Below are 23,846 nucleotides of genomic sequence, written 5' to 3'. Positions count from 1 at the left end.
GGGAATGTGTTTTAGTATTGTTTCCACATCAGCATGTGTAGAATCTTCAGAGATGATTTGTGCTGCGTGTGTGTGATATATGTGTAAAGTAATGATCACACAGAGCATTGTCTTTGTTGATATTGGATTGTTGCACACAATAAACAAAGCAATTCATCTGGAATCCAGGTTTGTTCTACTGTAGATTTATGGCTGGCTGAGATGGTGTTTTCACAGGCTTGGCTCTGTAGGGAGAAGGTTCATATATTTTTCAAATTGTCTCCAAAATTCTTGTTTCAGTTCCACTGAGTTTATTTTTAATTTAACGGTTTTCATGCCAGATTTGCACACTTCAAAAATGCTGAAAATGGTTACTTTAAGGTTAAAGCTTTTTCCATCTTTGTTCATCTTGACTGTAGAAGTGGTTGTGCTCTCTTCTCTGTCACATCTGGTCTAATAACCCTGGGAAGCTGGGCTTGAACTGAGCCCCCAGAGGCCAGGGTTGAAGCTGCTCACAGAGAGAGTCAGCACCACAATTTGTCAGATCTGATGGCTCTGCTCCTGCTCACAGCTGGACTGAAGGCTGGAGTGAAAAACTTGTTAAGGCATGAGTGTATATTTTAAAATATATAATTAACAGAAGGTTGTTTATAACTGTTTACCAATGTGCAAGACAGTGTTTGTAGTAGGTTGGACTGGTTTTTATTAGACTTCAGAATCTGTGGCGTTTATCACTTTGCTGCAGAGCAAACAGGCCACACAGCTCTTCCAGCCTGTCTGCCTGCTTTTTGTTAATGCTGATTTTTGAACACTTTGGCTCTTGAACCTGATGACTTCAGGGAGGAGAACTCATCAGTCTGATCAGGGCAGTTCCTGGGCAGAGTTTGTGTCCGGTAGTTCACATGGACCTTGTGGTTTGCTGGTTGATTCATATGTGATGAAACAAAAGGAAAAAAATTGCCTAATCTTCTTCACTAAGCAGGTGTCTACTGTTGGCTCATCAAGTCTCAAAGCTGCAGATTACTAGAAAATGACAGGAAATTAGATTTTGTGCCTAGGTCGCTTCTGAAGTATCCTGTACCAGCTGCTGTCCCATGAAAGATGTTGGGACATGTGGATCTTTCCTTTCCAACTTTGCCACTTCACATTCAGTTGCTTGAATTGGTGTGGCTCCTGTTCTGAACCGATTTGGATCAGGTGGGATTCCTCCTCCAGAAGTTCTTGACTCAGTGCCAGTTATCTGTTTTTATGACAGCTTTATGCCACCCTTTGAACTTGCAGATCTGTGCCAACAGGGCCAGCGAGGGAGTTGGCTCAGCAGATTTCTCAGTAGCTGCAGCATTTGCTGTGCCTCTTGAGGCTGGTGAATGTCTCGTGCCTTGCAGAGGCCTCCAGTGGTGTTAGCAGTGATCACAGTGGGATCAGTGGGTCATGCTTCACTGTGGGGCTTTGTGGGGACAGGCATGAACAGAGGTGGGGAGCTGGGAGAACTCGGCATATCCTGGTTTTCTTTTGAGTCAGATTTCAGTCCAAGGATCCTTCTTTGTAATAACTTCAGAAGGGGGTTTCTAAATTCACCGTGAGATAATTTTCAAGTTACTAAATCCCTTCCTTGGATATGCTCTGAGAAACAGGGGTCAGGTGCCAGGGCTGCTGTAATTGTGGTGTGAGCGTGGTGGGTGGGGGTGATTTGTGGGAAGCTTCATGGTCTGGCTGCTCATGGACAAGTGAGTGCTTAGGTGCTGAGGTCTGGATGAACTGGTGAGGACAAACCTGTGATCTTTCATTCCTCCTAATTTTTGTGAGCTGCAGAATATGCCTGTGTCAGCTATTCATTATTACCCTGCCTTAAAATGTAGGTGATCTCTGCATTGGACCAGGAGTTTCAAGTGCTTTCATGTTACTCCTCTATCTTCATTTGGATGTGTTAAAAGTGCCTCTCTGCTCTTTGTGCTTAAAACTTCCCAGAAAGTTAAAAAGCCCCCAGGGTTCACTTGTGGTTACAAATGCCCTTCTGTGCCAAAAAAAAAAAAAAAAAAAAAAAAAAAGCTGTGAGTGTGGTTTGAGCAGCCCCTGGGGTCCCTGTCCCTGTGCTGGGGATGTTCCACATGAGTGCTTGTGCACATCCAGGCACTCCCAGGTTGCCAGTGCCACCACTTGGATTTCAGAGCTGTTTTTTCCCACTCCAGCTATTTTTCTCTTTCACTCCCCTGAATAAATTCATTAATGTTTTTAGTGCCTGAACTGTTGTCTTTCAATTAATAGGCATTATTTTCCCCGTTCTGTGCTTTCTCAAGCATGTAGGGAGGTGGAGATTGTTTAGTACACACTAAGCTTTTGGATAGTGTACGTGTTATCAATAATTCATTACAGGCCTTGATTTTGCTGAATAATGTTGTGTTTCTGAAGAACAAGGTAGTGTACAATGCATGTGCAGACTCGTTGCTGTCAGAGTTCTTGGCTTAAACACCCTTTTGTTCAGAAATGAGGAGAAATGCAGCATCACTGCTCTGGCTCCTCACAGTCACACACAACCCTTTGTGCTCAGTTCCATCGGTGGGGCTTTGTGGGAAGAGGAAGCTCCTTTGTGGATTGCTGGTAACAATGTGCTGCTCACAGGCAACCAAAGGGACACTCATACAAGCTGGCAATACCCAGCCAGTGGTTCTGAGGTGGGCATTTGCATTAATGTGGGGAAAAAAACCTATTTCCTGCATATGTGAAAAGCCAGATGTGCCCACTGAAGGAAAAAGAGGAGCCTTAATCATCAAGGCAGCAGCAGTAGCTCCTCTGGCACAAGTCAGGGTTTGTTGGCAGAGCAGGTTTGTTCTGGGTGTGCAGCTCAGGGCAGTTTATTGATGGCTGGCAGGAGGCAGCGCCCTGCTGCAGCACCATATCCTACCTGATTTAATGCCAGGTTCAGTACACAAGAGATCAAAGAGCTGTTGGAACACTGGGAACAACCTGAAAGGCAAAAGGATTTCATGTCTCAGTGTGTCAGTGTGTTTAGGGCAGAGGGTGACATACGGGATTTTGGCTGAGAGAATGATTTATGCCACCAAGTATTTGCTTTTATAACAATATTTTATTTGACTCTGAATAGATCCACCCATCTCTCCTTGGTCTTGTGCTTTTTTCAATATCTGTGAGACTGGAGTGGAAATGGTAAATCTGAGGGTTATGTCCATTTGATCTGAATGAGTTTTAATGGCTCTATCAGTATCCTGAAAGACATAACTGGAGTAAAATTAATCCACTTTAATACTGTTCATATTTCTCCTGTTGCAAGTTGGGTCATCTTTTCTGTGAAGCACTTGAACTGCTGCTGTAGAGCTGGGGATGGAGGTGCTGCCTGGGAGATGGAGCTGTTTTGTTAATTAGTGCCAGCTCTGCCAGTCTTTTGTCACAGTGCTTATCTCCTGCAGCAGTACCAGGGAGATCTCCTTATCTCCAGCCCGGTACTGCTGTGCTGCAGCTTTGCAGGCTTCATCTTCAGGGCAGAAGAGGAGCGACTTTGAAATACAACTCAGAGGAGCAGGCTTTGAAATGATTCTTTTTTTCAAGAACAGAATCATCTGTTCCTGGGAACCACCTGGTCCAGCCCCCTGTTTATCAGTGCTTGCTCCCATGCAGCTGCAGTTCATTTCTAGAGCCGTGCCTGGTACGAGTATTTTGGGCTTGAGTGTATTTGCTTGTTGACTGAACTCGACTACGTGCTTATGTTCTGACTAATCAAATATCTGAAAGGTGGAATGATGGACTGAGTGGAGAAATTGCTGTGACACAGTGTTGGCTCTCTGTTTTGATAGAAAATGTGTCATTAGCAGCCAAATCGAAATCTGAAAAGAAATCAGAGAAGACATCTGATGGCAGAGCTGTGAGAGTTGAAGCAGTACATAAATATTTGTACCAAGAATGTGCAGTGACAGTTTTCCCCAGATCTCCCAGAGAGGCTGTGGAGTCTCCCTCAGTGGAGTTATTCCAGAACCGCGTGCCGTGTGCTCTGAGATGACCCTGCTTGAGCAGGAATATGAGAGCAGATGACCCTGTGTGGTCCCTTCCAGCCTGAGCCAGGCTGTGAGCATGTGGTTTCTTTTAGTCCAGGTGAAAGCTTAGGAGCAGCGTAATCTATTGCAGCATCTCTGCTCTGAGTGTTTTATCAGTCGCTGCCACGTGCTCTTTGTGAATGAGTCTTTGACTGTGCAGCTTCCAAATGTGTCTGTCAGGAAAAGTACAGGTATAAAAATAATGCACTGTAAACCTGCTTTCTTGTTTTTGCAGAAGAAAAGGAATGTTAATTCGTAGCCCTCTGATACACGTTAGTCACCATAGCTATGTATATACACATATATAATTTTTAATGTCATGATTTTGGTCTTCTAGCTCATCACTCTCTTTCCTTTGTCCTCCAGTTTTATGGGTTCAAGTTTTCTCCAGATGGTTAAACTGTTGAAGCGATCTTTCGGTGTGTTCAAGGTCGTGCTCCAAGGCCAGTAGCCTAAAGTTTTCTGAAAGTCTGGATGAAACCACTTTTTTTTCTCTCCATATGGCAATACCTTAGTTAATTTTTCAGCACACAGATGAATGTACAAAGGCTCAGTATTTATAAATTCGTCCTGATGACCCCATGTCAATCACAGACAGCTTGAGCTGGGTGTACTTTCTGAAGGTGGTTTACTGTGCCAGGCCACAAATGCGTTTTCCAGCGCTGGAAATCCATTAGAATTTGAGGAGGCAGATCAGAGGATTAGAGGCTTTGTCCTTCTGACACAAAAGCACCTGCTGTGCATGAAGGCAAGCAGGAAATGTCTTCTCACTTCATGCTATTTCTGTGTTAACAGTGACCTTCAGAGGCTGAGTTTGTGTGAAAAGATCCTTCCCCTGATTCCTGCTTGGGGGGCACAGGGCCATGGGTCAGCTTTATTTCTGAAGCCTTCAAAGTGCTGTGGAGGCACTTGCCTATTTTTGTAACAAGTAGGTGGATTTTTTCAATAAACCAAAGCCCACGGATCTGCTTCGCTCAATCCTTTGACTTGAATTCCTCAGCAGGTCAGCCAAGCCCTGTCTCCCACGGGAGTGCTGCACCTCCCACAATTCACATGAGCTTTGGTGTCCCCACGCTGGCTGCCAGGCTTTGCTCATCAAGGAGTTCTAATGTCAGTGTCCAAGTAGCTCCCACCACTGTTTTGGGAGGAAAATGTCCTAATTATATAATTGCTGCTTTTAAAGTATTTGCAGCAGCTGGTGGTTCTGAAGGCAGCGAATAAAACAAAATCCAGTGGTGATATCCATGTGCTGTCAGCTCTGAGATCACACAGTTGTCCTTCCTCTTCCCTTGTTGCCAAGAGGATGAGAAATATGCACAGTTACAGTAAATATTTCCAGGTGTGGGTGGTCTTTAAGCTCCTTTTACTGCTGAAACATGGTACGGAGCGTGGTATCGTGGAGGGGAGTATCAAATGGAAGAACGCCAAAGCTGTTTTTCAATCCCATATTTCTGTCTGTGCTGCAGCTGGCTCATCCATCTCCTTACACTCCCTCAGCTGTGTCCATGGTGTGCCTGCCAAACGAGAGCATTCCCACCCAAAGCTGGAACCTCTGGAAAAACAGCCCTGCCTCACTTCTGGGGGCTTTGGAAAGCGCTGCCTGCTTGAGGTCAGAGGGATCAGTAGCTGCTTGATGTATTTCTGAAACTATAATGAGCCAAATTTCACCTTTTTAAAGCAAGGTCATGGAGAAAATACACTCAAAGGACGCATAAATAAATTAGATTTTGATTAATTCCATCATATTCAGGATGTGTAGCATAAGATACCAAAAAGAGAGTTAGGGATTTAACCCATTCCTTCAGAATCCTTGCAGAAAAACTTAACTCTAGCCAAAATTTGTTTTAAATACAGTTAAAAGTGAAGTTAAGCTTCCTTCAACAAGAAGACCACGTTGCAATTAGCCAGCAGGAAGTTCCATGATGATTTTGAAAAGGTATGAGGAGAAATTTGCCAAATTGCAAATTCAAGTACCCACCTTCTGCTGTGTCCAGGACATGACCCCACTGATCTTTGGGATCTGCAGATAGAATAAAGTCCTCCCTGAAACAACCAAACATCTTCCTGGAAGAGCCTTAATTTGACTTACTTATCTTTTTTCAGTTCCATAGTCAGTTTTTCTTGCTTGTAGCCAAACCTGATCATTAATATTTTATCTGGCACGCAATGCAGTTGTTTCTGGAATGTCTTTTTTCCCCTGCTAAACTGCATGGGGAGGTTATTTGCAGGTCTTGTTTGTGGTTTAAAGGCATTTGCAAGGATGAAACCTAAAAGAACATTAGCAGAAGTTGAAGCTGACCACAAAAGCAAAGGTTTGATGAGAGAAACAAACAGAACAGCACTCTTAGGCATGCTGGGATTAACCACCTTTGCACAAACACACTTTTAGCCTCACTTCAGCCTTATCCCATAATTAATGTTTTTCTGCTGAATGTCATCCTTAGCTGGCAGAAATCAGGATTTTGCTTTTATTCCCTATTTCAACTGCCAAAAGAATTGGACTTTCTGAAAATACCCACCCACTAATGAGCTGGGTGGAATCCCTTGTGTGGAGCGCTGGAAGTAAAAGATGATTCACACAGGAGGGTGAGGATATGCAGCTTCTGGTACCAAAAAATGGTGATTCACCTACATTTAATGTAATTTTCATTCGCTTGGGGTTTTTTTCTACCTGAGACTCAAGAGACTTTCAAAACAAATTAGACCTTCTGTGAAAGAAGGAAAGAGAGTTTCCTCTGTGACTGTCAATGAGAGGGTTGGGAGAAGGAAATTGTGGAAGATTGGGGTGTGATGAGGCAGTTGTGCAGGTCAGAGGAAATGCCGAGCGTGCTCTGTCAGTCCCTGTGCTCTTGAGGGATCTCTTGAGTAGAACACAAAGTACAAAGAGGAAAATCTCCAGCCAAGACCTGGCTTGGACAAAGTTAATCTTGACCAAGGTGTTGGCCTGAATTGTTTGTAGAGTAGTGGTCATTGCCCCCAAAACCCAGAGCTGAAATTTTTGGAGCTTAGTATAAAGTGCCCATTACAGAAAATGGATACTTGATACTAAATCTGTGGTCGCAAACTGTATGTTTCTAAAGGATGGCATTCTGAAGTTGTTTTCCAGAAAGAACTTGAACAATCTTTTGTACATTAATCCTGATGAGTTACATTTTATATGGACATTGTTATGAAAATAGCATGGACTGACAGCTGTGGAAACAGATTATTACATGTAGTTTTTTACCCAAATCATTCTTTCCAGACATGTCTCTGTCTCATGAATTCAAGGAAATTTGGAGGCTGACTCCCTGTGCCCCACACCATCATGGTGCATTCTGTCCTGGTTACACACAGTAGCATTCTGCTGTTGAATCCTACTCCACCATAAATTAATCACAGAATCCCAGACTGGTTTATGTTGGAGGGTCCTTAAAGCTCATCCAGTGCCACCCTTGCTGTGGGCAGGGACAGCTTCCACTAGCCCAGGTTGTTCCAAGCTGTGTCCAGCCTGACCTTGGACACTTCCAGGGATGGGGCAACCTGTGCCAGGACACTCACTATGTTTTCCTGAATCCGTGTCCCAGCTGATTGTCCTGCTACATCAGGAATGTGATCTTAAATTCATACTGAACATTCCAGTGTATTTAACATCAATTTTTTTGCTTTAATAAATAAATGTTATGGCCTCTGTGGGGCCAGCTTGAATTACTGAAACTGCTGCTCTATAACTTGTTACCGTTTTAATCATTGCAGCACAGAGATCAAAATACAAGGTGTAAAGTTCTCCCCGTGGCACTGAGGTGGCAGCACTTAATGGAACGAGTGGTTGAAAATGTTGCAGCTCTTTAGTGCAGCTGCATGGGGGTGAAGCTCTGGCAGGTGATGATCATTATGCAATTGTACTGGCAGGAGCAATTAGAGATTTACGAGTGCTTGTAAATGCTGCTATTTATAGGATGGACACTTTATTTAACAAATTGCTAATCTTTTCTGCAGTGGGAGGAAATGTCAGAGTGGAGCCTTTCATCCTTGGGTTGGGACTGGACTCTAATGTCCAAAAGAGCAGCACTTAGTTCTTTTTGTAAAAGAAAAGAAGATTCCAAGAGACTTGGACATGGGAAATGGAGGAAGGATATATTGAATTTTACAATATTTTGGAATTCTAAAATTAGTGATCTGTGGGGCTTTGCAGATCTGGTTTGTGAGATTTGGAACATGTAGTTTTAATTCTCAGGCTTTTAGTATTTATTATTGAGAAGCAGAACTGAGTTACTGTGAATCTGGGAAAAGATAATTTAAATACATTTTATTGGCTGTTTTTACTTTGTGAATTAATTTGTCCTGGCAAATAAAAAATTAGAGCCATTATGAAAGTATTTTTGATAATATTTCCCTTTAAGAGACCCTGAATGTCCTCTTAAATGCAATTGATGGATCCTACTGCAGTGAATAATAATGTGAATCAGGCTTAAACCCAAAAATAGAAAAAGCCTGCTTTTTACTGAATTAGTTTCATGATCTACTTGGTTATGAGAGTTTCAGAATAAGGGTTTTTTTTCCTTCTTTGTGTTATTTTTGTTGCGCTGTAGTAAGTTATGTTCTTGTCAGCACTCACACTTGTACGTGCACAGTAAGTGATAGGATCTGCTCTGTTAATTCTTATTTAATCCAATCAGCACCTCTCCAAGTGCAGGAAGCAGCAGAAGGAGGATTTCTGGGGAGAACGGACGGGGATTGCTGCTGACTGACCCCAGAGTTCGGTCAGTGAGGACAGGAAGGAGAAAAGAGAGAAGAAAAAATCTTTGTAAAGACTGAATCATTTTAGACAGTGGGACAACCTTTTGTAGAAGAGATGAAATCTTGGTTTATGGTCATTGCTCCCAGTAGCTCCTGTGGCTTGTTGGGCCAGGGGAATGAACAGAATCATGGAATCCCAGACTGGTTTGGGTTGGAAGAGTCCTTAGCCATCATCCAGTCCCACCCTCTCAACCACACTCAGAGACAAAGCCATGTTTTCAGGAGCTGCTAATATATGTTATTATACAAAATACTTCCTGTATCTACACAATAAGGGAATACTTTTTTTATACTAGAAGCAAATTTGCTTATAAAGTTGTATATAAAGAAGAAAAACTTAATGTTTATTAGGTGATTTTCTAGGGAGCATTTTTAGTGGGTATTTGCTGCTGGAGCCAGGCTTTCTGCTTGATCTCCATGTCATAAACATATTTGGTTTTGTTTTTTTGTTTGTTTGGGTTTTTTAATAGCAGAGACATTTTCTTAGTGGATTTTTTTTATGCTTTCCACCCTTAGAGACTGACAGATGGACTTGTTTATCTGCTGTGAGGTTCAGGGCCAGATTATAGATGATTTTTTTTGTGTCATTTAAAACATTCTTGTTTCTGAGCGAGGAAGTTGGCAATAGTCACGTGGTTCATGGTGGAAAAATTATCTGCAGGCTGTTGCTGTTGCCTTAATAGGCTTAAAGGAATTAGCAGTGATGTAAATAATAGTTGTGTGTGTGATGGGTGGGCAAGTGCCAAAGCGAGGGCGTGTTTGGGGTGAAACCCTTCCCAAATGATCTTCTGCAAAAATAACCCTGTGAAGTGAATAATCCATTTTGGTTTCTTACGAGTAACGTTGATAATTTTTGCAATGATAGATCTTTAATTAAAAATGCAGGCAACACCTGAGGGCACTAAGATTTGAAGGGGCCTGGAGCGGTTTTTGTGTGTGCATCCCTGTGACACCCTGTGGTGGCTCAGCTTAACCCAGGGAAAAAAAATTCCCAGTCACAGGTGTTTGGAAGCTGAGGAAGAGGAGCAGCAGGGAAGAGCCAGGCCTTCATATGCCATCCTTTCTGATAAAAGGAGGATTTAAAGAGCCATTTCAGTGCCATTTATAATTAAATTTGTGTGCAGAATGCACCTGCCGCAGCCGAGGGGAGCGTGGGCACTGCTTGAGAGGCACAGAGAGAAGCAGTGCCCAGAAATGGGGATAAGGTGCCCAGAAATGGGGACAAGGTGGCTTTGAGGCTCTGCCACACAGGGTGGGGACATGCAGGGGCAGCATGGGCAGCTCGGCTGACTGTCCCTGGGCAGAGGAGGTCAGGGAGGGAATAACATGATGTAGGTGATGGTGAGGGATTTACAACTGTAATAGCACGATTACAGTAGTATTACTAAATATTAACAGCATCTGAAATACTCCTGCAGTTTAATTTACAGTTGATCTTTATAAATTGCCCCAAATTTTGTACGCTGCCAACTGGACTAGAGGTATTTTACTAAGAAAGAAACAAGTTTTATCTAAAACAAGATATGTTTCAAAACTGAGACACAGTGTCTAGTGTATGTTACACTTGGCATTGATGACATGATTCCTCTTTATCAAGTGTACTTGTATCAAGGAGCTTTATCATTTTCAAAGTTAGGTGATTATTTTTTCCACTGAATTTTTGTTCTTTTTCAAACACTTGTCTGTTTGGGGCCTCGTATCTGTTGTAGGGTATTGGAATTTAAAACATGAAAACTGACTTGAGTAGATTATGTAGGGGAAAATAGAGTCCTGTAAAGCTGCAGTGTAATGAAACTAAGGAAGGGGTAAATTTTGTGTTAGGAATATTGGCTGGAGAAGCGAGTTGTGCTCTGTTACCAGGGATTAGGTCCCACGCTGTAAATTCACTGCTCTGCGTTCCATTGAGGATCAAGTTTTAGTCCATTTAAGAAGCTCTGTGCCTCCTTCTTCTTTTCCAGAGAAACAGGGACCACAGAATGATAGGAGAGAATTTATTCTCAGCTACTGCATGACCGATGCTGTTTTCACAGCTGAATTTTTCCCTTTGCAATGTTGCCTGTGAGCATCAGCCTCATTCCAGCAAGTTTCCTTTTAGAGCACCTCCCAAACCTTTGCATCCTTGGAATGGGAGAGCATTTAAATCGGATTCTGATGGCGTTTCTTAGAACAGGGAGTGGGAGAGGGAGGAAGATTTCATGGAGATCTGTGAGATGGTGGAAGGGGCAGATTGATGTGGATAAGCTGATTGGGTTAGTGGCTATTTTGGAAAGAGGAGGTCATGGACTTGGGAGGAGGGGGGTGGCATCAGGGATAAGTGGTTGAGACAGAACTCCCAAGTGGATTGGAAGATGAAAGGGAACAGACAAGGTGAGTGGAGTTCATTCTCTGCCTGACAGAGGGAGCACAAGCAGGGACAAAAATAAATCCCTGCAATTTCAGTGCCAGTGTGGGCTAAGTCTGGTCAAGGGAAGCTGAAGGTGAAATAACCACTTCTCCAGACTGCAGACTCAGGAAGGCAAGATCCTGGTAGGGTTTTTTTAATAATCACAAGCAGGAAGCTCCATATTCCACAGAATCTACAAATAAGTTTATTTGCATGGTAAATTCACACCAATATAGGGTCCAGTGAGAGGAATCCAAAACTGCCCCTTCAAAGGCTGCCCAAAAGAGACAAGAAGGTGGCAACACAAATTTGGGCCCCTGGTTATGAAGTACAGTGTGAGTTTTCTAAAAATGAAGAGTATGACAGCTTTTGAAGGAAAAAATAATCTAACCTTACATAGCTGCCTGCATCTGCTACAAGTTTAAATATACTTCTGTTAGGAAAGATTCAGGTTACTTCTTGTAGCTGAAATTCTAATTACTGCTGGTTTTCCCACTTCTCTGCAGTGAGAATATAATTAAAGCCAAAGCTCTTCTCCTGCCTTTGCTATGAGGAGATACAAAACTGCTTTGTCACGGTAAAAGTTCCATTTTGATGGAAAATCAGCGGTTTGCAGGTCAGCTGCTCAGGTAGCACTTCACAGACTGCTGCCCCAGAAAAGGGCTTTACAATAGAAAGTAAATTACAGTAATTGAGATTACAGTAATGCAAAGCTCTGTGTTTAACCAGTGATTGACAGCACTTGAATATGCAAACAGTCTTACCTAAATGCGGTTTTAACTGTTCAGATTTGCTGCAGTCTGAGTTTTTCCCCCTTCACCTTTCAGTTACACCTTTAAGTGGTGATTTAATATCTGTTTGAAAAATAAACGTTCTTCTCCTTTTTACAGTTGCATGAGGTCACTTCAGCTTGGGAACCAGCTTTTTCTCCTTAGAATGCATTTTTGTTCCACATGGCATTGTGTGTGTATGTGCCACATCTGATTTGGAATATTTTGTTTATTTGCAGGTGAGATCTGGGCAGTGTCTCTGTAGTGATCACATTCCCTGTCCTTAATCTGGTGGTGACCAAGCTCTTGTTGTCGTTATGAGAAAGGATTCAGGCCCTATGGATTGCTTGCAGCAGCAAATTATGGTGAGTGGGAACGTGGACATTTGTAGGATATGTTTATTGCCATTGCATTTGGTTGTTGGGCCAAGCTGGTAAATAATGGTGTTTCTTGCTTTTTGGGGAAGGAACACTGTGTCTTTCAGTGTGATAAACTCTGGGATCAGCATATCTGAAAGGCACCTTAATCTGAGTTTGCTTCCTTGTGAATTTATGTGAGAATGATGTTATTTGATGTTTGTGCTGACTCTACATCAATACTTGCATTTTTCTCTTTCTTTTTTTTTTTTTTGTAGATTCTTTTTCCTTGCTGGAGTTTTTCAGTTCTGTTGAATGTGTAATTCCAACTATGGCAACAAGAGTAGAAATAAATTCTACCTTGGCGTCTTTGACGGCAGTCCCTGACCTAGCTGAGCTCAGGGCTGAGGAGAAGGCACAGCGTGTGTATGTCAGTGTGCTTTCAGATGCCAGCAACAAGGCAAAGGAGGCCTCAGCATCACTGAATCTCGAAGAAAACAAGAAATTTGGGAATTCCTTGAGATCTGCAACGATGCCCTCGCTGGGATCAAGGCCGAGACTTTTCCCAAAGCCTTTTTGTAAAGAGAAATCATCGGATACGTTTGCAAATGTCAAACCGCCCGTCCCAGCCTTCAGATCCAGCAGCATGGTGAGAAAGACCACTGAGGAAACGTCCTCTGTGAAGGTGTTGAGTGGCAATGTCCCTCCCTTAGTGGATCAGAAAGCCATTGACACTGGAAATCAGACTGACATGGTGACAAACGTGACGTTCTACACGGGCCCCAGCGCCAACACCGTCATTCTGTTCGAGCCAGGGGGCCCTGAGCAAGCCAAGGTCAGCCTGGCCCAGGAGAAAAAAAGGGCTCAGGAGCACAGGGGATTCAAGGACCTCCAGGGCTCTGTGAAAGCAGCAGAGACACCCAGGAATCCTGAGGGTTCTCTCCATAGGCATTTGTCGTTTTCCTCCAGTCTCAGACCAGAATCCTGGAACTCCCTCAAAACCGGTGAAAAGAAGGATGCTCGTGAAGTTGGTCCAAGGGAGAAAAACAATGATGATGCAAATAATCTAAACAATAAAGTTGATTTCTCTGTTGATGTCCAGCAAAGGGCAAAAAATAGACCAGTGTCTGCCATTTTTCTGGAATCGTTACGTGATCAAAAGCATCAAACTGCAGAAGCTTCCGAGGAAAAATCTCCTACGGAGAAATCTGGGGTTAGAAAACCAAGGCCTTTATCCATGGACCTGACAGCTAAATTTGAACATAAAGATCTTTCTTCTTGCAAGAAGGCTGGTTCATCTCATGAAAGCAAGGAGAATGTATCCATAATTGCTTTTACTGATGTGGGTAGTCATGATCAGTCTGAAACGGGGCCAAAACATGAAGAAATTGAATTTAATAAAAGCAGTTCCTCTAAAACAAATCTGAAATGCAGTAGTCAGGACATTGGCATCCTAAATAATGGGAAATACACATGGGAAACTAAACTTAAATCTAAAAGTGAACAAATTGAGACAAAGCCAGAAATAATTATTAACTTGCATGGTCCTGAAAGAAGCCCTGAAACAACCAATGAAAGCAGAACTAATAAGGGGGGAAAAAGACCAGACCTGGGCTGTGAAAGTCCTGCAGCTTCCTCGGAAAAAGAGAATAATATCTTAAGAGGTAGTGTTAAAAAACACATTAGTTTGTTTACTTCGGAAAATCCCAGTGCCACAGCGGATACAGAGCTTCTCCCAGCAAATGCTGAGAAGGAAAACAGGTGTGTGACCATCCAGCAGAGGATCAAGGAGCTGACAACAGAAAATCCTGATGCGAAGGGAGGAAATCTGCGCCGGTCACTGCAGTCACGGCCGCTCTCTGCAGACTTAACCAAAATGTAGGTTACAGAGAAATTCTCTTTAATCCTCTTGGCTTCATGTTGTTCAGTAAAACTTCCTCTCTCAGTCCAGTAAAAAAAAGGTTGATCATTTTGCTTCCACATAATGTGATTTTTTAAAAACTGTTATTCTTAAGCTCCTTTCCTCCCTTTTTTAATGCAAAAAAGAGAAAATTAAATATATTCTGACAACAGCTGAAGAAAATAATAAAGCTGCTAATATTATGTATGACCTTTGCATCAAAGTGTAACTGTCAATGAGGGATTTTATAGCTTGTTATGTATCTGTAAATCCTCTATTAACAATTAAGTTGCATAATTAACAATATTATTTATATTTAAAATATTATGTTAATATTAATAATTAATATATTTATATTTTGGAAATTAATTTGGTCTAGATACAATTTAACCACCAAATAGAGTAATTTACTATGAAATAGTGATATTTCTCCTTCAGCAAATGCAATTTGATGGATAATTGCTGCCAGCCTGCTTTGGTAGCAAGCCACCCTGCTCACTGCTGGACTAAAGAAATAACACCAGTCTTTTGTTTCAGGTTTTCAAGTCCAACATCAGGGGGTGAAGCAAAGCCTGAGAAACCTGGGGAGGCTGGAGCTGACTCGGTCCACGACCTGCAGGAAAATCCAAAAGTAAGGAACTGGCAGCAGCTGGGGGGCTCCAGCTGGCTGTGCAAGGTCCTGTTGTGTGTGGCTTTATCAGTCAGTGACTTTTTACTGGTATGGAGAGTATTAGGGCTGACACAATCCCAGTGGACTTGCTGGTGTGAGTTTGTCTTTAGGATGTGCAGAGAAAAGTTCAGGAGTGTTGTGTCAGCTGAGTTTGTCAAGCACCACGTGCACACTGCTCAGTGTAGGAGTGCTAGAGAGGGAAGAATATTCTGTGCATTGTTTTAAAGGGATTTCTGATGTGTGAAACCCCAGTGAACTGCCTGTGGCTGTGGTGGATTTGTGCACTGATTATTCTTTATTTTCTCCAGGCAGAGCATTAAGATTGTGCTTTCCTGCATCCATGTCCCAGCTCCTGGTAAATCCCAGACTGGAACTTGGTCAGTCTCAACAACATTTACCTGACCAGTTTAGACAACAAAGTGTTCCAAGGAAAATGGGCATTTGCTGTGGAAGCTTTAGGATCTCCGTTTCTAAGCAACACTTCAGTGTTGCAAAACAGAATTTCTCTGGTGACAGTTCTTGGTAGACAAGATTTAATGTAGTTTAGGGGTGTTTGTAGTGAGTTCTCATGGCTTTTTTTCCTGTCCAAGATAGGAGTATGTGGTAAGGAAAAGCTACAGGTGCAAAGTCTCTGTAGTTCTGTGTTATTTTCTAGGAGAGCAGTTTGTTCTAAAAAGAAAATATTTCATTAATGGAAGTGCTGTTTTCAGAATCTGACAATAAAGTAGGATTAAAGAAATTCCTTGAAGAATATAGCTCAGACTTAAAAGCCTTCATTTATAAATACCTTTAGTGTTAATTTTCCGATGTTCTTCAGCTTTTTTAAAGACAATCTTAAGTAATCTCTGAGTTTTAAATTTTTAAACTTGAATAAAAGATTGAACTCCTGTAAGACTTCGAATATTCTTTGATTCCCTTTATTGTTTGCATGCTGTGCCTTTTCAACAAGTGCTATTAAAAATACCATATTTCAGAATGCTGCTTGTATTTCCTGTGAGTAGACAATAGCGAAGCATTGGTAATAAATACTAATTTCCATCTTTCCTTTTTTACTTTGGCTCAGCTTAACATTTCTCATAGCTGAGCAGCTCCAGCTGTGATATTTACTCAGATCTCCATGTTCCTTGCAGTTTGACCATGTAACTGGTTATTAGAGAGATAATTCTGTTAAAATCAAGATTCAGGAGCTGGAGCTACACATTCCCTTAGTCTTGATCTCAGTGGAGTTTGTGTTCAGGGAATGTGGATGTGTTTGACTAGTACAGGCTCTGCTGCACAAAGAAGGTGCAAGTAAGTTTTAAAATAAATGTTATTACACGTTTTTTAACATTTTTAAACTCAGATAACCATTGAGTTTTTGTTGCAGAGTAAGGAGCTGAAGCTCACCCATGGCACAGATTTCACCGAGGCATTTGCTCCTGGGAAGCCTTGGAAATCCCGTCAGGTTTTAAAGATAACCAATAAACCTGATCAGCTGGAGAGGAAAGGAAGCTTCCTGGGAGACAGTCAGCATTTCTCACAGCAGAGTGAGAGTTCTGTCTCATTCACAAGCAACTTTGAAAAGAAATTAAACCCATCTCTTCTGGAAAAGCCCTTCATTAAAACTGTCCGGGCCACCCTGTTTGAGCACAATGTGCAGAAGCACAACGTCGTTGCTGAGTGTTCTGGGGCTGATCCTTCACCAAAAAAGATCCAGGAGCCAGAGGCAAAGCGGGACCTGGTGGTTTCAGGGCACAGACACTCGTGGGTGGGAGAAGGGGAGGAAAGCACCACTGCAAAGGAGCATCACAAACAGCCTGATCCATCAAAACCTCCAGCACTTGTAGAGAAAAGTCCAAAACCAGCTTCTTCAAGTGAAGACAAGAAAATGGGTCCAGGAATTGTCTTAGAAAAATCTTTGTTTGAAAAAAGTGAAAAACCCGCTCCCAAAACTGCAGAAGATTCTCAAATTTACCAAAGAATAGAGCCCAGGTATGAAATCTTTCAGACATGTGGTGAAAGAGCTCTTAGTGAAGCCATCACAATGGTTCCTGAGAAAAAGGCCATGACACTCAGAACTAGAAAATCATCTGTGAAAGAGAATAAAACTGATGAGGACATTGTACCTACAGGGCAGTCTGTTAAGATAAGTAGTCACACTCTTTACTTGAAAGAAGATAATGTTACTTCAGAAGCCAGAGAGGCAAAAGTTCTCACAAGCAAGGCTGTGTTGAGAGAACCTGGAGGTTTTCTCTCCAGTGAATGCACTTTACCTGAACAGAAAAGAGACTCTGATAAAACTGATCCTGAGCCACTGTTTATAGCTGAGAAAATACCTTATTCCACAAACAAAAGTAAAGGTTTGGGAATGAGTGAAAAAGTCAGCAAGCTACATGCTGAAATTAAAGGTGATAAGAATGAAGTCTCTTCTGTAGAGAAATCAGAGAGGATTAATGTTGTGAAATGCTCTTCTGAGAAAAGGAGTTTCAGGGCAGGTGGGACAGACATCCATGAATTCCGAACCAACGTGGATCGTGAAGTGATTTCCACCAGTGGCAATAAACAAGGGGCTCAGGCTTCAGTGCTTGCAAGTGAGCAATATTTTAAATCTTCCAGTAGCCACTCCTCTGATACAAAAGGACTGAATGTTACTAAAGAGGACTCTGGGGCCTTTGGGTTGAGGAAAAGTCTGGACTTAAATTGCAAAGAGCAGGAGTTTAGCTTGGCTTGTACAGCTCCTGAAAACAATGAGAAACTCCGAGGAGCAGATGCAGAAGAGAAAGTCAGGAGAAGCAGAAGTAGTGTTTCTGACTTGAAGATTTCTGAAAGGTGGAGGAGGAGGACCTTGCCTCATGAGTCGCTCAAGGTGGAAGAAGTTGTGTGGCTCTCTCCTGAAAATATCAAGAAGCTGAGCCGGACAGATTCATTGCAATTGAATGAAAATTTACTTAAAAAGAGAAGCAAAAATATCAAAGATGGAGTGGAAGAGAGTGAGGCTAACCAAGCTGTTCTTGGCAGTCCTGATGATTACATGAAACATCAGAGTTCTGTCTTTGAGCCAAAGGCAACTTATTTTGCAGTGACTTATCAGATTCCTGGTATCAAAAAAGAGAAAAGCTTTGTTGGTGCTCCCAGTGCAAGTGAAATTAATACGGTTTCTAGTTCAAGCGAGGCAGCAGCAATTAATCTGGACCCTGTTTTTCCTGGAAGGTCCAAGCCTTTATTGCAGCAACCAAATAAAAATGTGACAAGTTCAACTTGTAGAGAAGATTCTTGGGAAGCGCGTATTAGCAAGGATTGGGTCAAAGAAGTTGAAAAAGATGTCGTTTTCTCCAAAAATGTTGCATTTGGTAGTTTTCATGTGTCTAAGAAAGATAACCAACAGCATCACGAAAAAGGTCTGGATCATTCTAAAGAGAAAATTATAGATGTTGATGCTTTCCTGTTAAAACAGGATCTGGAAAATTCAGCTCAAGATGCTCTTAAGAGTGGCAGAAGGAAAATCTCCTCTTACCACGAACCCCGGTCCCCGCCGCGTTCCTCGCAGGTGCGTAAGGACAGCGAGCTGGGCCCCCAGAAAAGGGGTGACAGCAATTCTGATCTGCCTGGAAGGAAAGCTGAGGATGGGTACAGATCCCAAATTCTCGATATTGATGCGCTTATGGCAGAATATAAAGAAGAATCAGCAAAGGCCAGTAAAGTTCAGGAGAAGCTCTCTGAAGATCTCGGCTCACTGAGTAGGGAGAAATCCAAGAACAAAAGAAATGTGTCAGATAGGATGACTCTTACCTACAGCTGGAACGAGTGGAAGAGTGGATCAGACCACTATTCAGTTAATAACAAACCAGGTGAACGTGCAGAAGAGCAGCACAGGCCAGAGAAACTAATCCTAAATGAAAAGAGCAAAGAGAAACTGGAATTACGGAGCCCTGAATTTGATAAGCAGAAGTCCAAAGACAAAAAGATCAGCCCTCCTTACTGGGGAAACCCCAGCAGCATTTTTCCAGAGAAGTTGGTAAACTCACCTGTGGAATTTGCTAGGAAGAAAACTTTCATTGTTGATGAGGACGAGGAAGTGAGCCTGACCTCCAGAAATCAGGGTGCAAAATTTGTAATTGAAAAGGTACAGCCCATAAATGCAGTGAGTACAGAGCAGAGGCTGGAAGTCAATCTGGCCCCCAAGCTGTCCCTAAAGGCTGATGATGGGCTCTTGCAGAAGAAGTTGGTGACAAAAGAACAGTTCTTGGAGGTGTCTCCAGAGGGCGATTGGAGCAAAAACATAGTGAGGAGCGCTACGCTGAGAAGCAAAGACAGCACAAATAAAATGTTTGAGGGCGACTCTTTCAAAAGTAAGAGCGATTGGAAGGGCTTCATGTCTGGGTTTGGGACCGTCCCCGCGGATCTCAGACGATCCTACTCGGAAAAATGCCGCCAAGGAAGGGACAGCCTGCCCCTCATGCAGGAGATGAGGGCAAGGAAGGACCTGCATCGATCCAGGCCAAGCTTCCCCTTGGAAAGTGTGGATAACTCATGGAAACACAAGGTGTCAGCTCAGTCAGAACCATTCTTCCATGAGGATAAAAAGGTATTTTCAAATGGTGGCCAAGTGTTTAATATAACTGTAACTGAAATTTTCTTTATTAAGGATTTTATTGTGTCCTTGTAGCACTGCTTGGCGCTCTGCAGCAGGGCAGCAGATCCATACTTTTCACTGGGGTTCATTTCTTTTTGGGTTCTCTTTTCTTGAGCAATGGCTATTGCAATAGATTACCTTATTTTTGCTTCAAGTCTAGAAATACTTATTGATGTTTTTGTGGAGAGCTTGGAAAAGCTTTAAAAAGTGTGCTTATTATTTCTGTAGTGCTGGGAGGTTAAATTTTTAACTCTGCAATTTTATATTTACTTGAAAAGAAGTAATTTGGATTTATTTTACAAATTGTCAGCAGATCTTTTTGGACCTCCATTTGTTTTTTGTGTTTATCTAAAGGAAGCAAATTTTATTTTTATTTTTACTGGGTGAATGGCCTTCAATTGTCTGTGAAACTCCACTGCTTTCCTGATTTGGGTGAATGGCAAGAGATTCCCTTCATACAGTGACATGTGAATGAAATCCAGAGGTTGGATTTGGTTGGAAAAGACCTTAATGGTCCTATAATTCTGTGATTAAAGTGTAGGATGTTCATGGCTATCTTGTTTTTCTATTTTGTGTTTTCAGCTTTGAGTTTCCTGTTTTGTTTTTTTTCCCAAAAGACATATTTTTTATATATACATATATAATGTATATATGTATGTCCATATGCATGTATATTTAATCACATTCATACCTGTATTTTACAGGCTCCCAGGAGCAAGCAGAGCTCAGATAAAACAGAGGGAACAGACTTTTCCTCAGCGTCTACACAGAGGAGCCACCACATTTTCTACAAGGAGAGAAGAGCAGATTTTGGGATGGTATGTGACCCTGGCGGAGGGGTTTGGGGTGGGATCAGGGAGCTGCAGCTCTGTTTTCCTTTTTGCAAAGGGCTGTGCTAGAAGGATGTATCTGCCAAGCTGAGAAGCATTTGCTGGGGGGTTGAACTGGTGAGGCTGCCCCTCCCTGGGATCCCACCCCACTGCTCCCTGCCAAAGCTTCCAGCACAAAGCCTCAGCCTTGCAGCTTGTTCAGTTTACTTTCTGAGTGAGGAATTTTCATCCTGAACTCAAGATGGATCTAGAGCATTACAGTTTTTGTTGTTTTCTCAGCTTGTGCGGACTAATAGAACTGTGTCCCAGCTTGAGAAATGATGGGTTTAATTGTCTTTCTGTCGGCAACAGAGAAGAGTTTCTGTGAAAGATCACAGATGACATTTTGGGTGGTTTGATTTGTCTCTAACATACAAATTGTTGAGGTGAATTCCTGCTGGATGTTGTTGGGTGCTGTTCTCCTCAGTTTCAGAAGGATATCCTGACTGTAGCCCTCAGTGAAATTTTGTGTTGTGAAGTAGCATCCTACATCCAGCTGTTGTTCTGAAATACAAAACAAAGATCTGGATGTTCCAAAAGATGTGCAATAAATGAAATATCAACGTTTCCTGAGGGAAGTAAAGGATTTGGAAAGTGAAGACTGAAGGATGTTGTCCCATGGACCGTCCCAAGGTCACCTTCCCTGTCCTGTCTCTGCCAGCACACTCTGCAATGAGCTGCTGCACTGCCCTGTTCTGTCGTGGCTCACTCTGCTGTTTGCAGCTCTTTAGCAGAGAACACATAAAAATACAAAAAAAGAAAAGAAACTCAGGGTTTTCTTCTAGCAAATAAAAAGAGAACACCTAAACCTATAAGGATTTTATAAACAAGTTTCCTAATTGGAGTTTTGGAAGGGACTCAGATTGTTCTTCAGTTCTAGTCTTTAAGCTTCATGGAAGGTTTTCAAGGGCTAATGTCCCTTTTTCTTTCCCATTCTTAGCATGGTTCCTCTTAAGGAATTTGGGTTATTGACAGAATGGGCATTTATCCAGCCCCTAAAAGTTATGTGCCATCAGCTTAGAGTGCAAATATGTAAAGGTGGTGTTGGCCAGGTAGGAAATGTGGGACAGAAGGGCTGTTGGAAGTAGTGCTGGGATAACTGAACTGTTCATGTGCTGTACTCAGATAAATACAGCTGTCGTTCTCCAACTTCATTGTTGGTTGGGAGGTTACTCAGAATAATCCTTCAGCTTCACCAAGTGTAGCCTCAGCTCCATGAAAAGAGAAAACTGACCTGTGTGGAATTCAGGAGGATCTGATGCTTTGCTCCCTTGTGTTGCTTTGGAAGGGCTCCTCGGGGTGTGACTGTGCAGTACCATGGGAGCCAAAAGGCAGCCTGCTCCTCCTGGGTGTAAAGCGTGAGTGCGTGCATGGAAGGGGCTTTGACTTGCATTTGGGAGGTGGAAAACTCACCATATTGACATTTTCCAAAGCCTCACAGAGGTACTGCAGGAGATTACATAAACACAAACCATTTCTTCTGCACCAAGGCCATGCCTTTGTTTCCCTTGGAGAAAACAGAGATTTTGGGTGCGGAGTTCAGAGTTCTGCCAGCGCGTTCCAACACTCCCCTCTGCTGGAGACACACCGGAGCTGTGTGAGGTGCACAGACACGAGGGGTCAGGAAAGAGCCACGGGAGTCACAGTTAAATCCCCTCTTTCCCTGGAATCCCAATGCAGTCTATATTTCCCTTGGTGCAGCTAGAAAGAGGGATTAGGTGGAAATGTGTCATCCTGCTGCTGTTTGCTTTGAACGATTTCTGGTCTGTGTGGTTGGGAAGTTACTTATTTTTTCCTTATGGCTTATTGACAAAATTTATTCTCCAATCCATATTGCTTGTCAGTGAGGTATTGGTATTGTATTGGTATTGTTCTAGTGAGATTGAGTGCTCAAAGTGACAAGTCTTGTTGTAGAATAAACAATTCTTTTTGGTTCACATTCACCACTAAAGCAGTGAAGAACTGATATTGATACCCTTTTATATTTGACAAGCGAGTTTACAAGAATATCCATTTGTTGCATTATTCCACATCTGTCTGTGATAGTAAGCAACTGCTTGAATGGCATTTTCCAGAACAGCTGACGAGCTAGGTTCTTATGGATAAACACAATTCCAAATGAAAGCAAGGTGCAGTAGTATCATTTTACCTCTGGAGAAGCCATTTCTTTGTGATTATATTCCAGAGAATCTGCTTGTAATTAGGCTTTTAGAACATTATATAGGATGACTTTGAAATCAACCATTGCAAAATACAAGTGGTAATATAGGATTGCTGTTTGAAATTGCAAAGGATGATGCTTTGGAGATTAAACACTCCTTTAGATCACCTTGTTCAGCTATTTTAAGTTTGTATTGATTAAAAATCACAGTTAGGCTTTTATAAAGATTCCAGCATCACTGCTGGACTGTCATCATCTGTGGTATTACAATGGCTGCTACTTCCCTCTTTATTAACTCTTCTGCAGCACAAAGTAGGTAAAAAAAATTAAATTCTGTGCTTTGGACAGCATGGAGTTTCTCTCACTGACTCAGCTGCAAATCTCAGAGCTGCAGGAGGCTCTTTTCCTTTAAGCCTGGAATCAGGTGGAGGGACAGGTGTGAGCAGTGAGCAATCAAACCCTCTCTGGGCTGGTTCCTGTGGTTGGATGTGGGGCTGTTCCCACTCAGTGCCATACCTGCACATCCAGGGGCATAAATTGTGTGATGCCATCAGAGCTGACGTTCAGTCACAAGCCTGGATTCCTGATTGAGTCATGCAGACTGATAAGAGTGTTGGGAATGAAAACCTGAGGAATGTGTGCTGGGACTCATCCTCCAAATAAAGGAACTGCAGTGGGGCTGGAGGATTTGCACCTTCAGCTGGAGATGGAGCAGCTTGTAACCCAAACTGCTGCTTTGGGGAGTTAGAACAGAGCACTGCTACTAGAACTGGTGTGGGCAGGAGTTATTTTGAAGTCTCTCACATATTTATTTATTTATTTTATATTAAAGTCTGGAGTTTTTTTGTCATTTAGGGAGGAAAATCTCTCTAATGGTCTCTACAGAAAGATGCACTGAGATGTGTGGGTGGAGAAGGATTTGTTGAAGAAAATCGTGAGCTGACTCCTAAAATATCTTGGAAATGAAGTGTAAGGGAGAGAAGATAAATATTTTATAAACATGTGCAGATGAATTTATGGTTTGTCTTGTCACAGTTCACCAGTTGTTTTCAGTTCTGCCCATGACAGGTCTGTCTCCTGCCCACTGAAAACCAAACCTTCTCTTTTTCTGGATTGTATAAAGCCTCTAAAACTGGAGCTTTGTTCCTTCTGAAACCCATCTTGAGTTGTTCTGTTACCCCAAAAACTGATGCAACCTGGAAGAAAATCAAAATACTTTGGTTGGTAATTCCTGAATACAGGAATTCATAGGTGATGATGAGAAAAGTGAGATGTAGTTTCCTTGAAGCATCAGAATTTCAAGGAGAGGAGGCTGCAGCAT

General features: G+C 42.3%; 1 protein-coding gene across 7 annotated transcripts in view; it reads left to right on the top strand.

Moving 5' to 3' along the window:
- KIAA1671 (KIAA1671 ortholog) overlaps positions 1–23,846 on the top strand; it is a 63,806-nt gene that overhangs the window by 8,072 nt on the left and 31,888 nt on the right. For all 7 annotated transcript variants that reach the window (XM_030286083.4, XM_072936266.1, XM_072936264.1 and 4 more), the window contains 5 exons: positions 12,197–12,322; positions 12,592–14,191; positions 14,751–14,844; positions 16,250–19,447; positions 20,200–20,313. In XM_030286083.4, coding sequence (XP_030141943.4) covers positions 12,645–14,191; positions 14,751–14,844; positions 16,250–19,447; positions 20,200–20,313 — 4,953 coding nt within the window. In that variant the 5' untranslated portion in view covers positions 12,197–12,322; positions 12,592–12,644. The remainder of the gene's footprint in view (positions 1–12,196; positions 12,323–12,591; positions 14,192–14,750; positions 14,845–16,249; positions 19,448–20,199; positions 20,314–23,846) is intronic.

The sequence above is a fragment of the Taeniopygia guttata genome, chromosome 15, assembly GCF_048771995.1.
Source record: "Taeniopygia guttata chromosome 15, bTaeGut7.mat, whole genome shotgun sequence".
Classification (NCBI taxonomy): Eukaryota; Metazoa; Chordata; class Aves; order Passeriformes; family Estrildidae; genus Taeniopygia; species Taeniopygia guttata.
The sequence above is the reverse complement of the archived record's forward strand: the minus strand, read 5'-3'. Positions and strand labels throughout refer to the sequence as shown.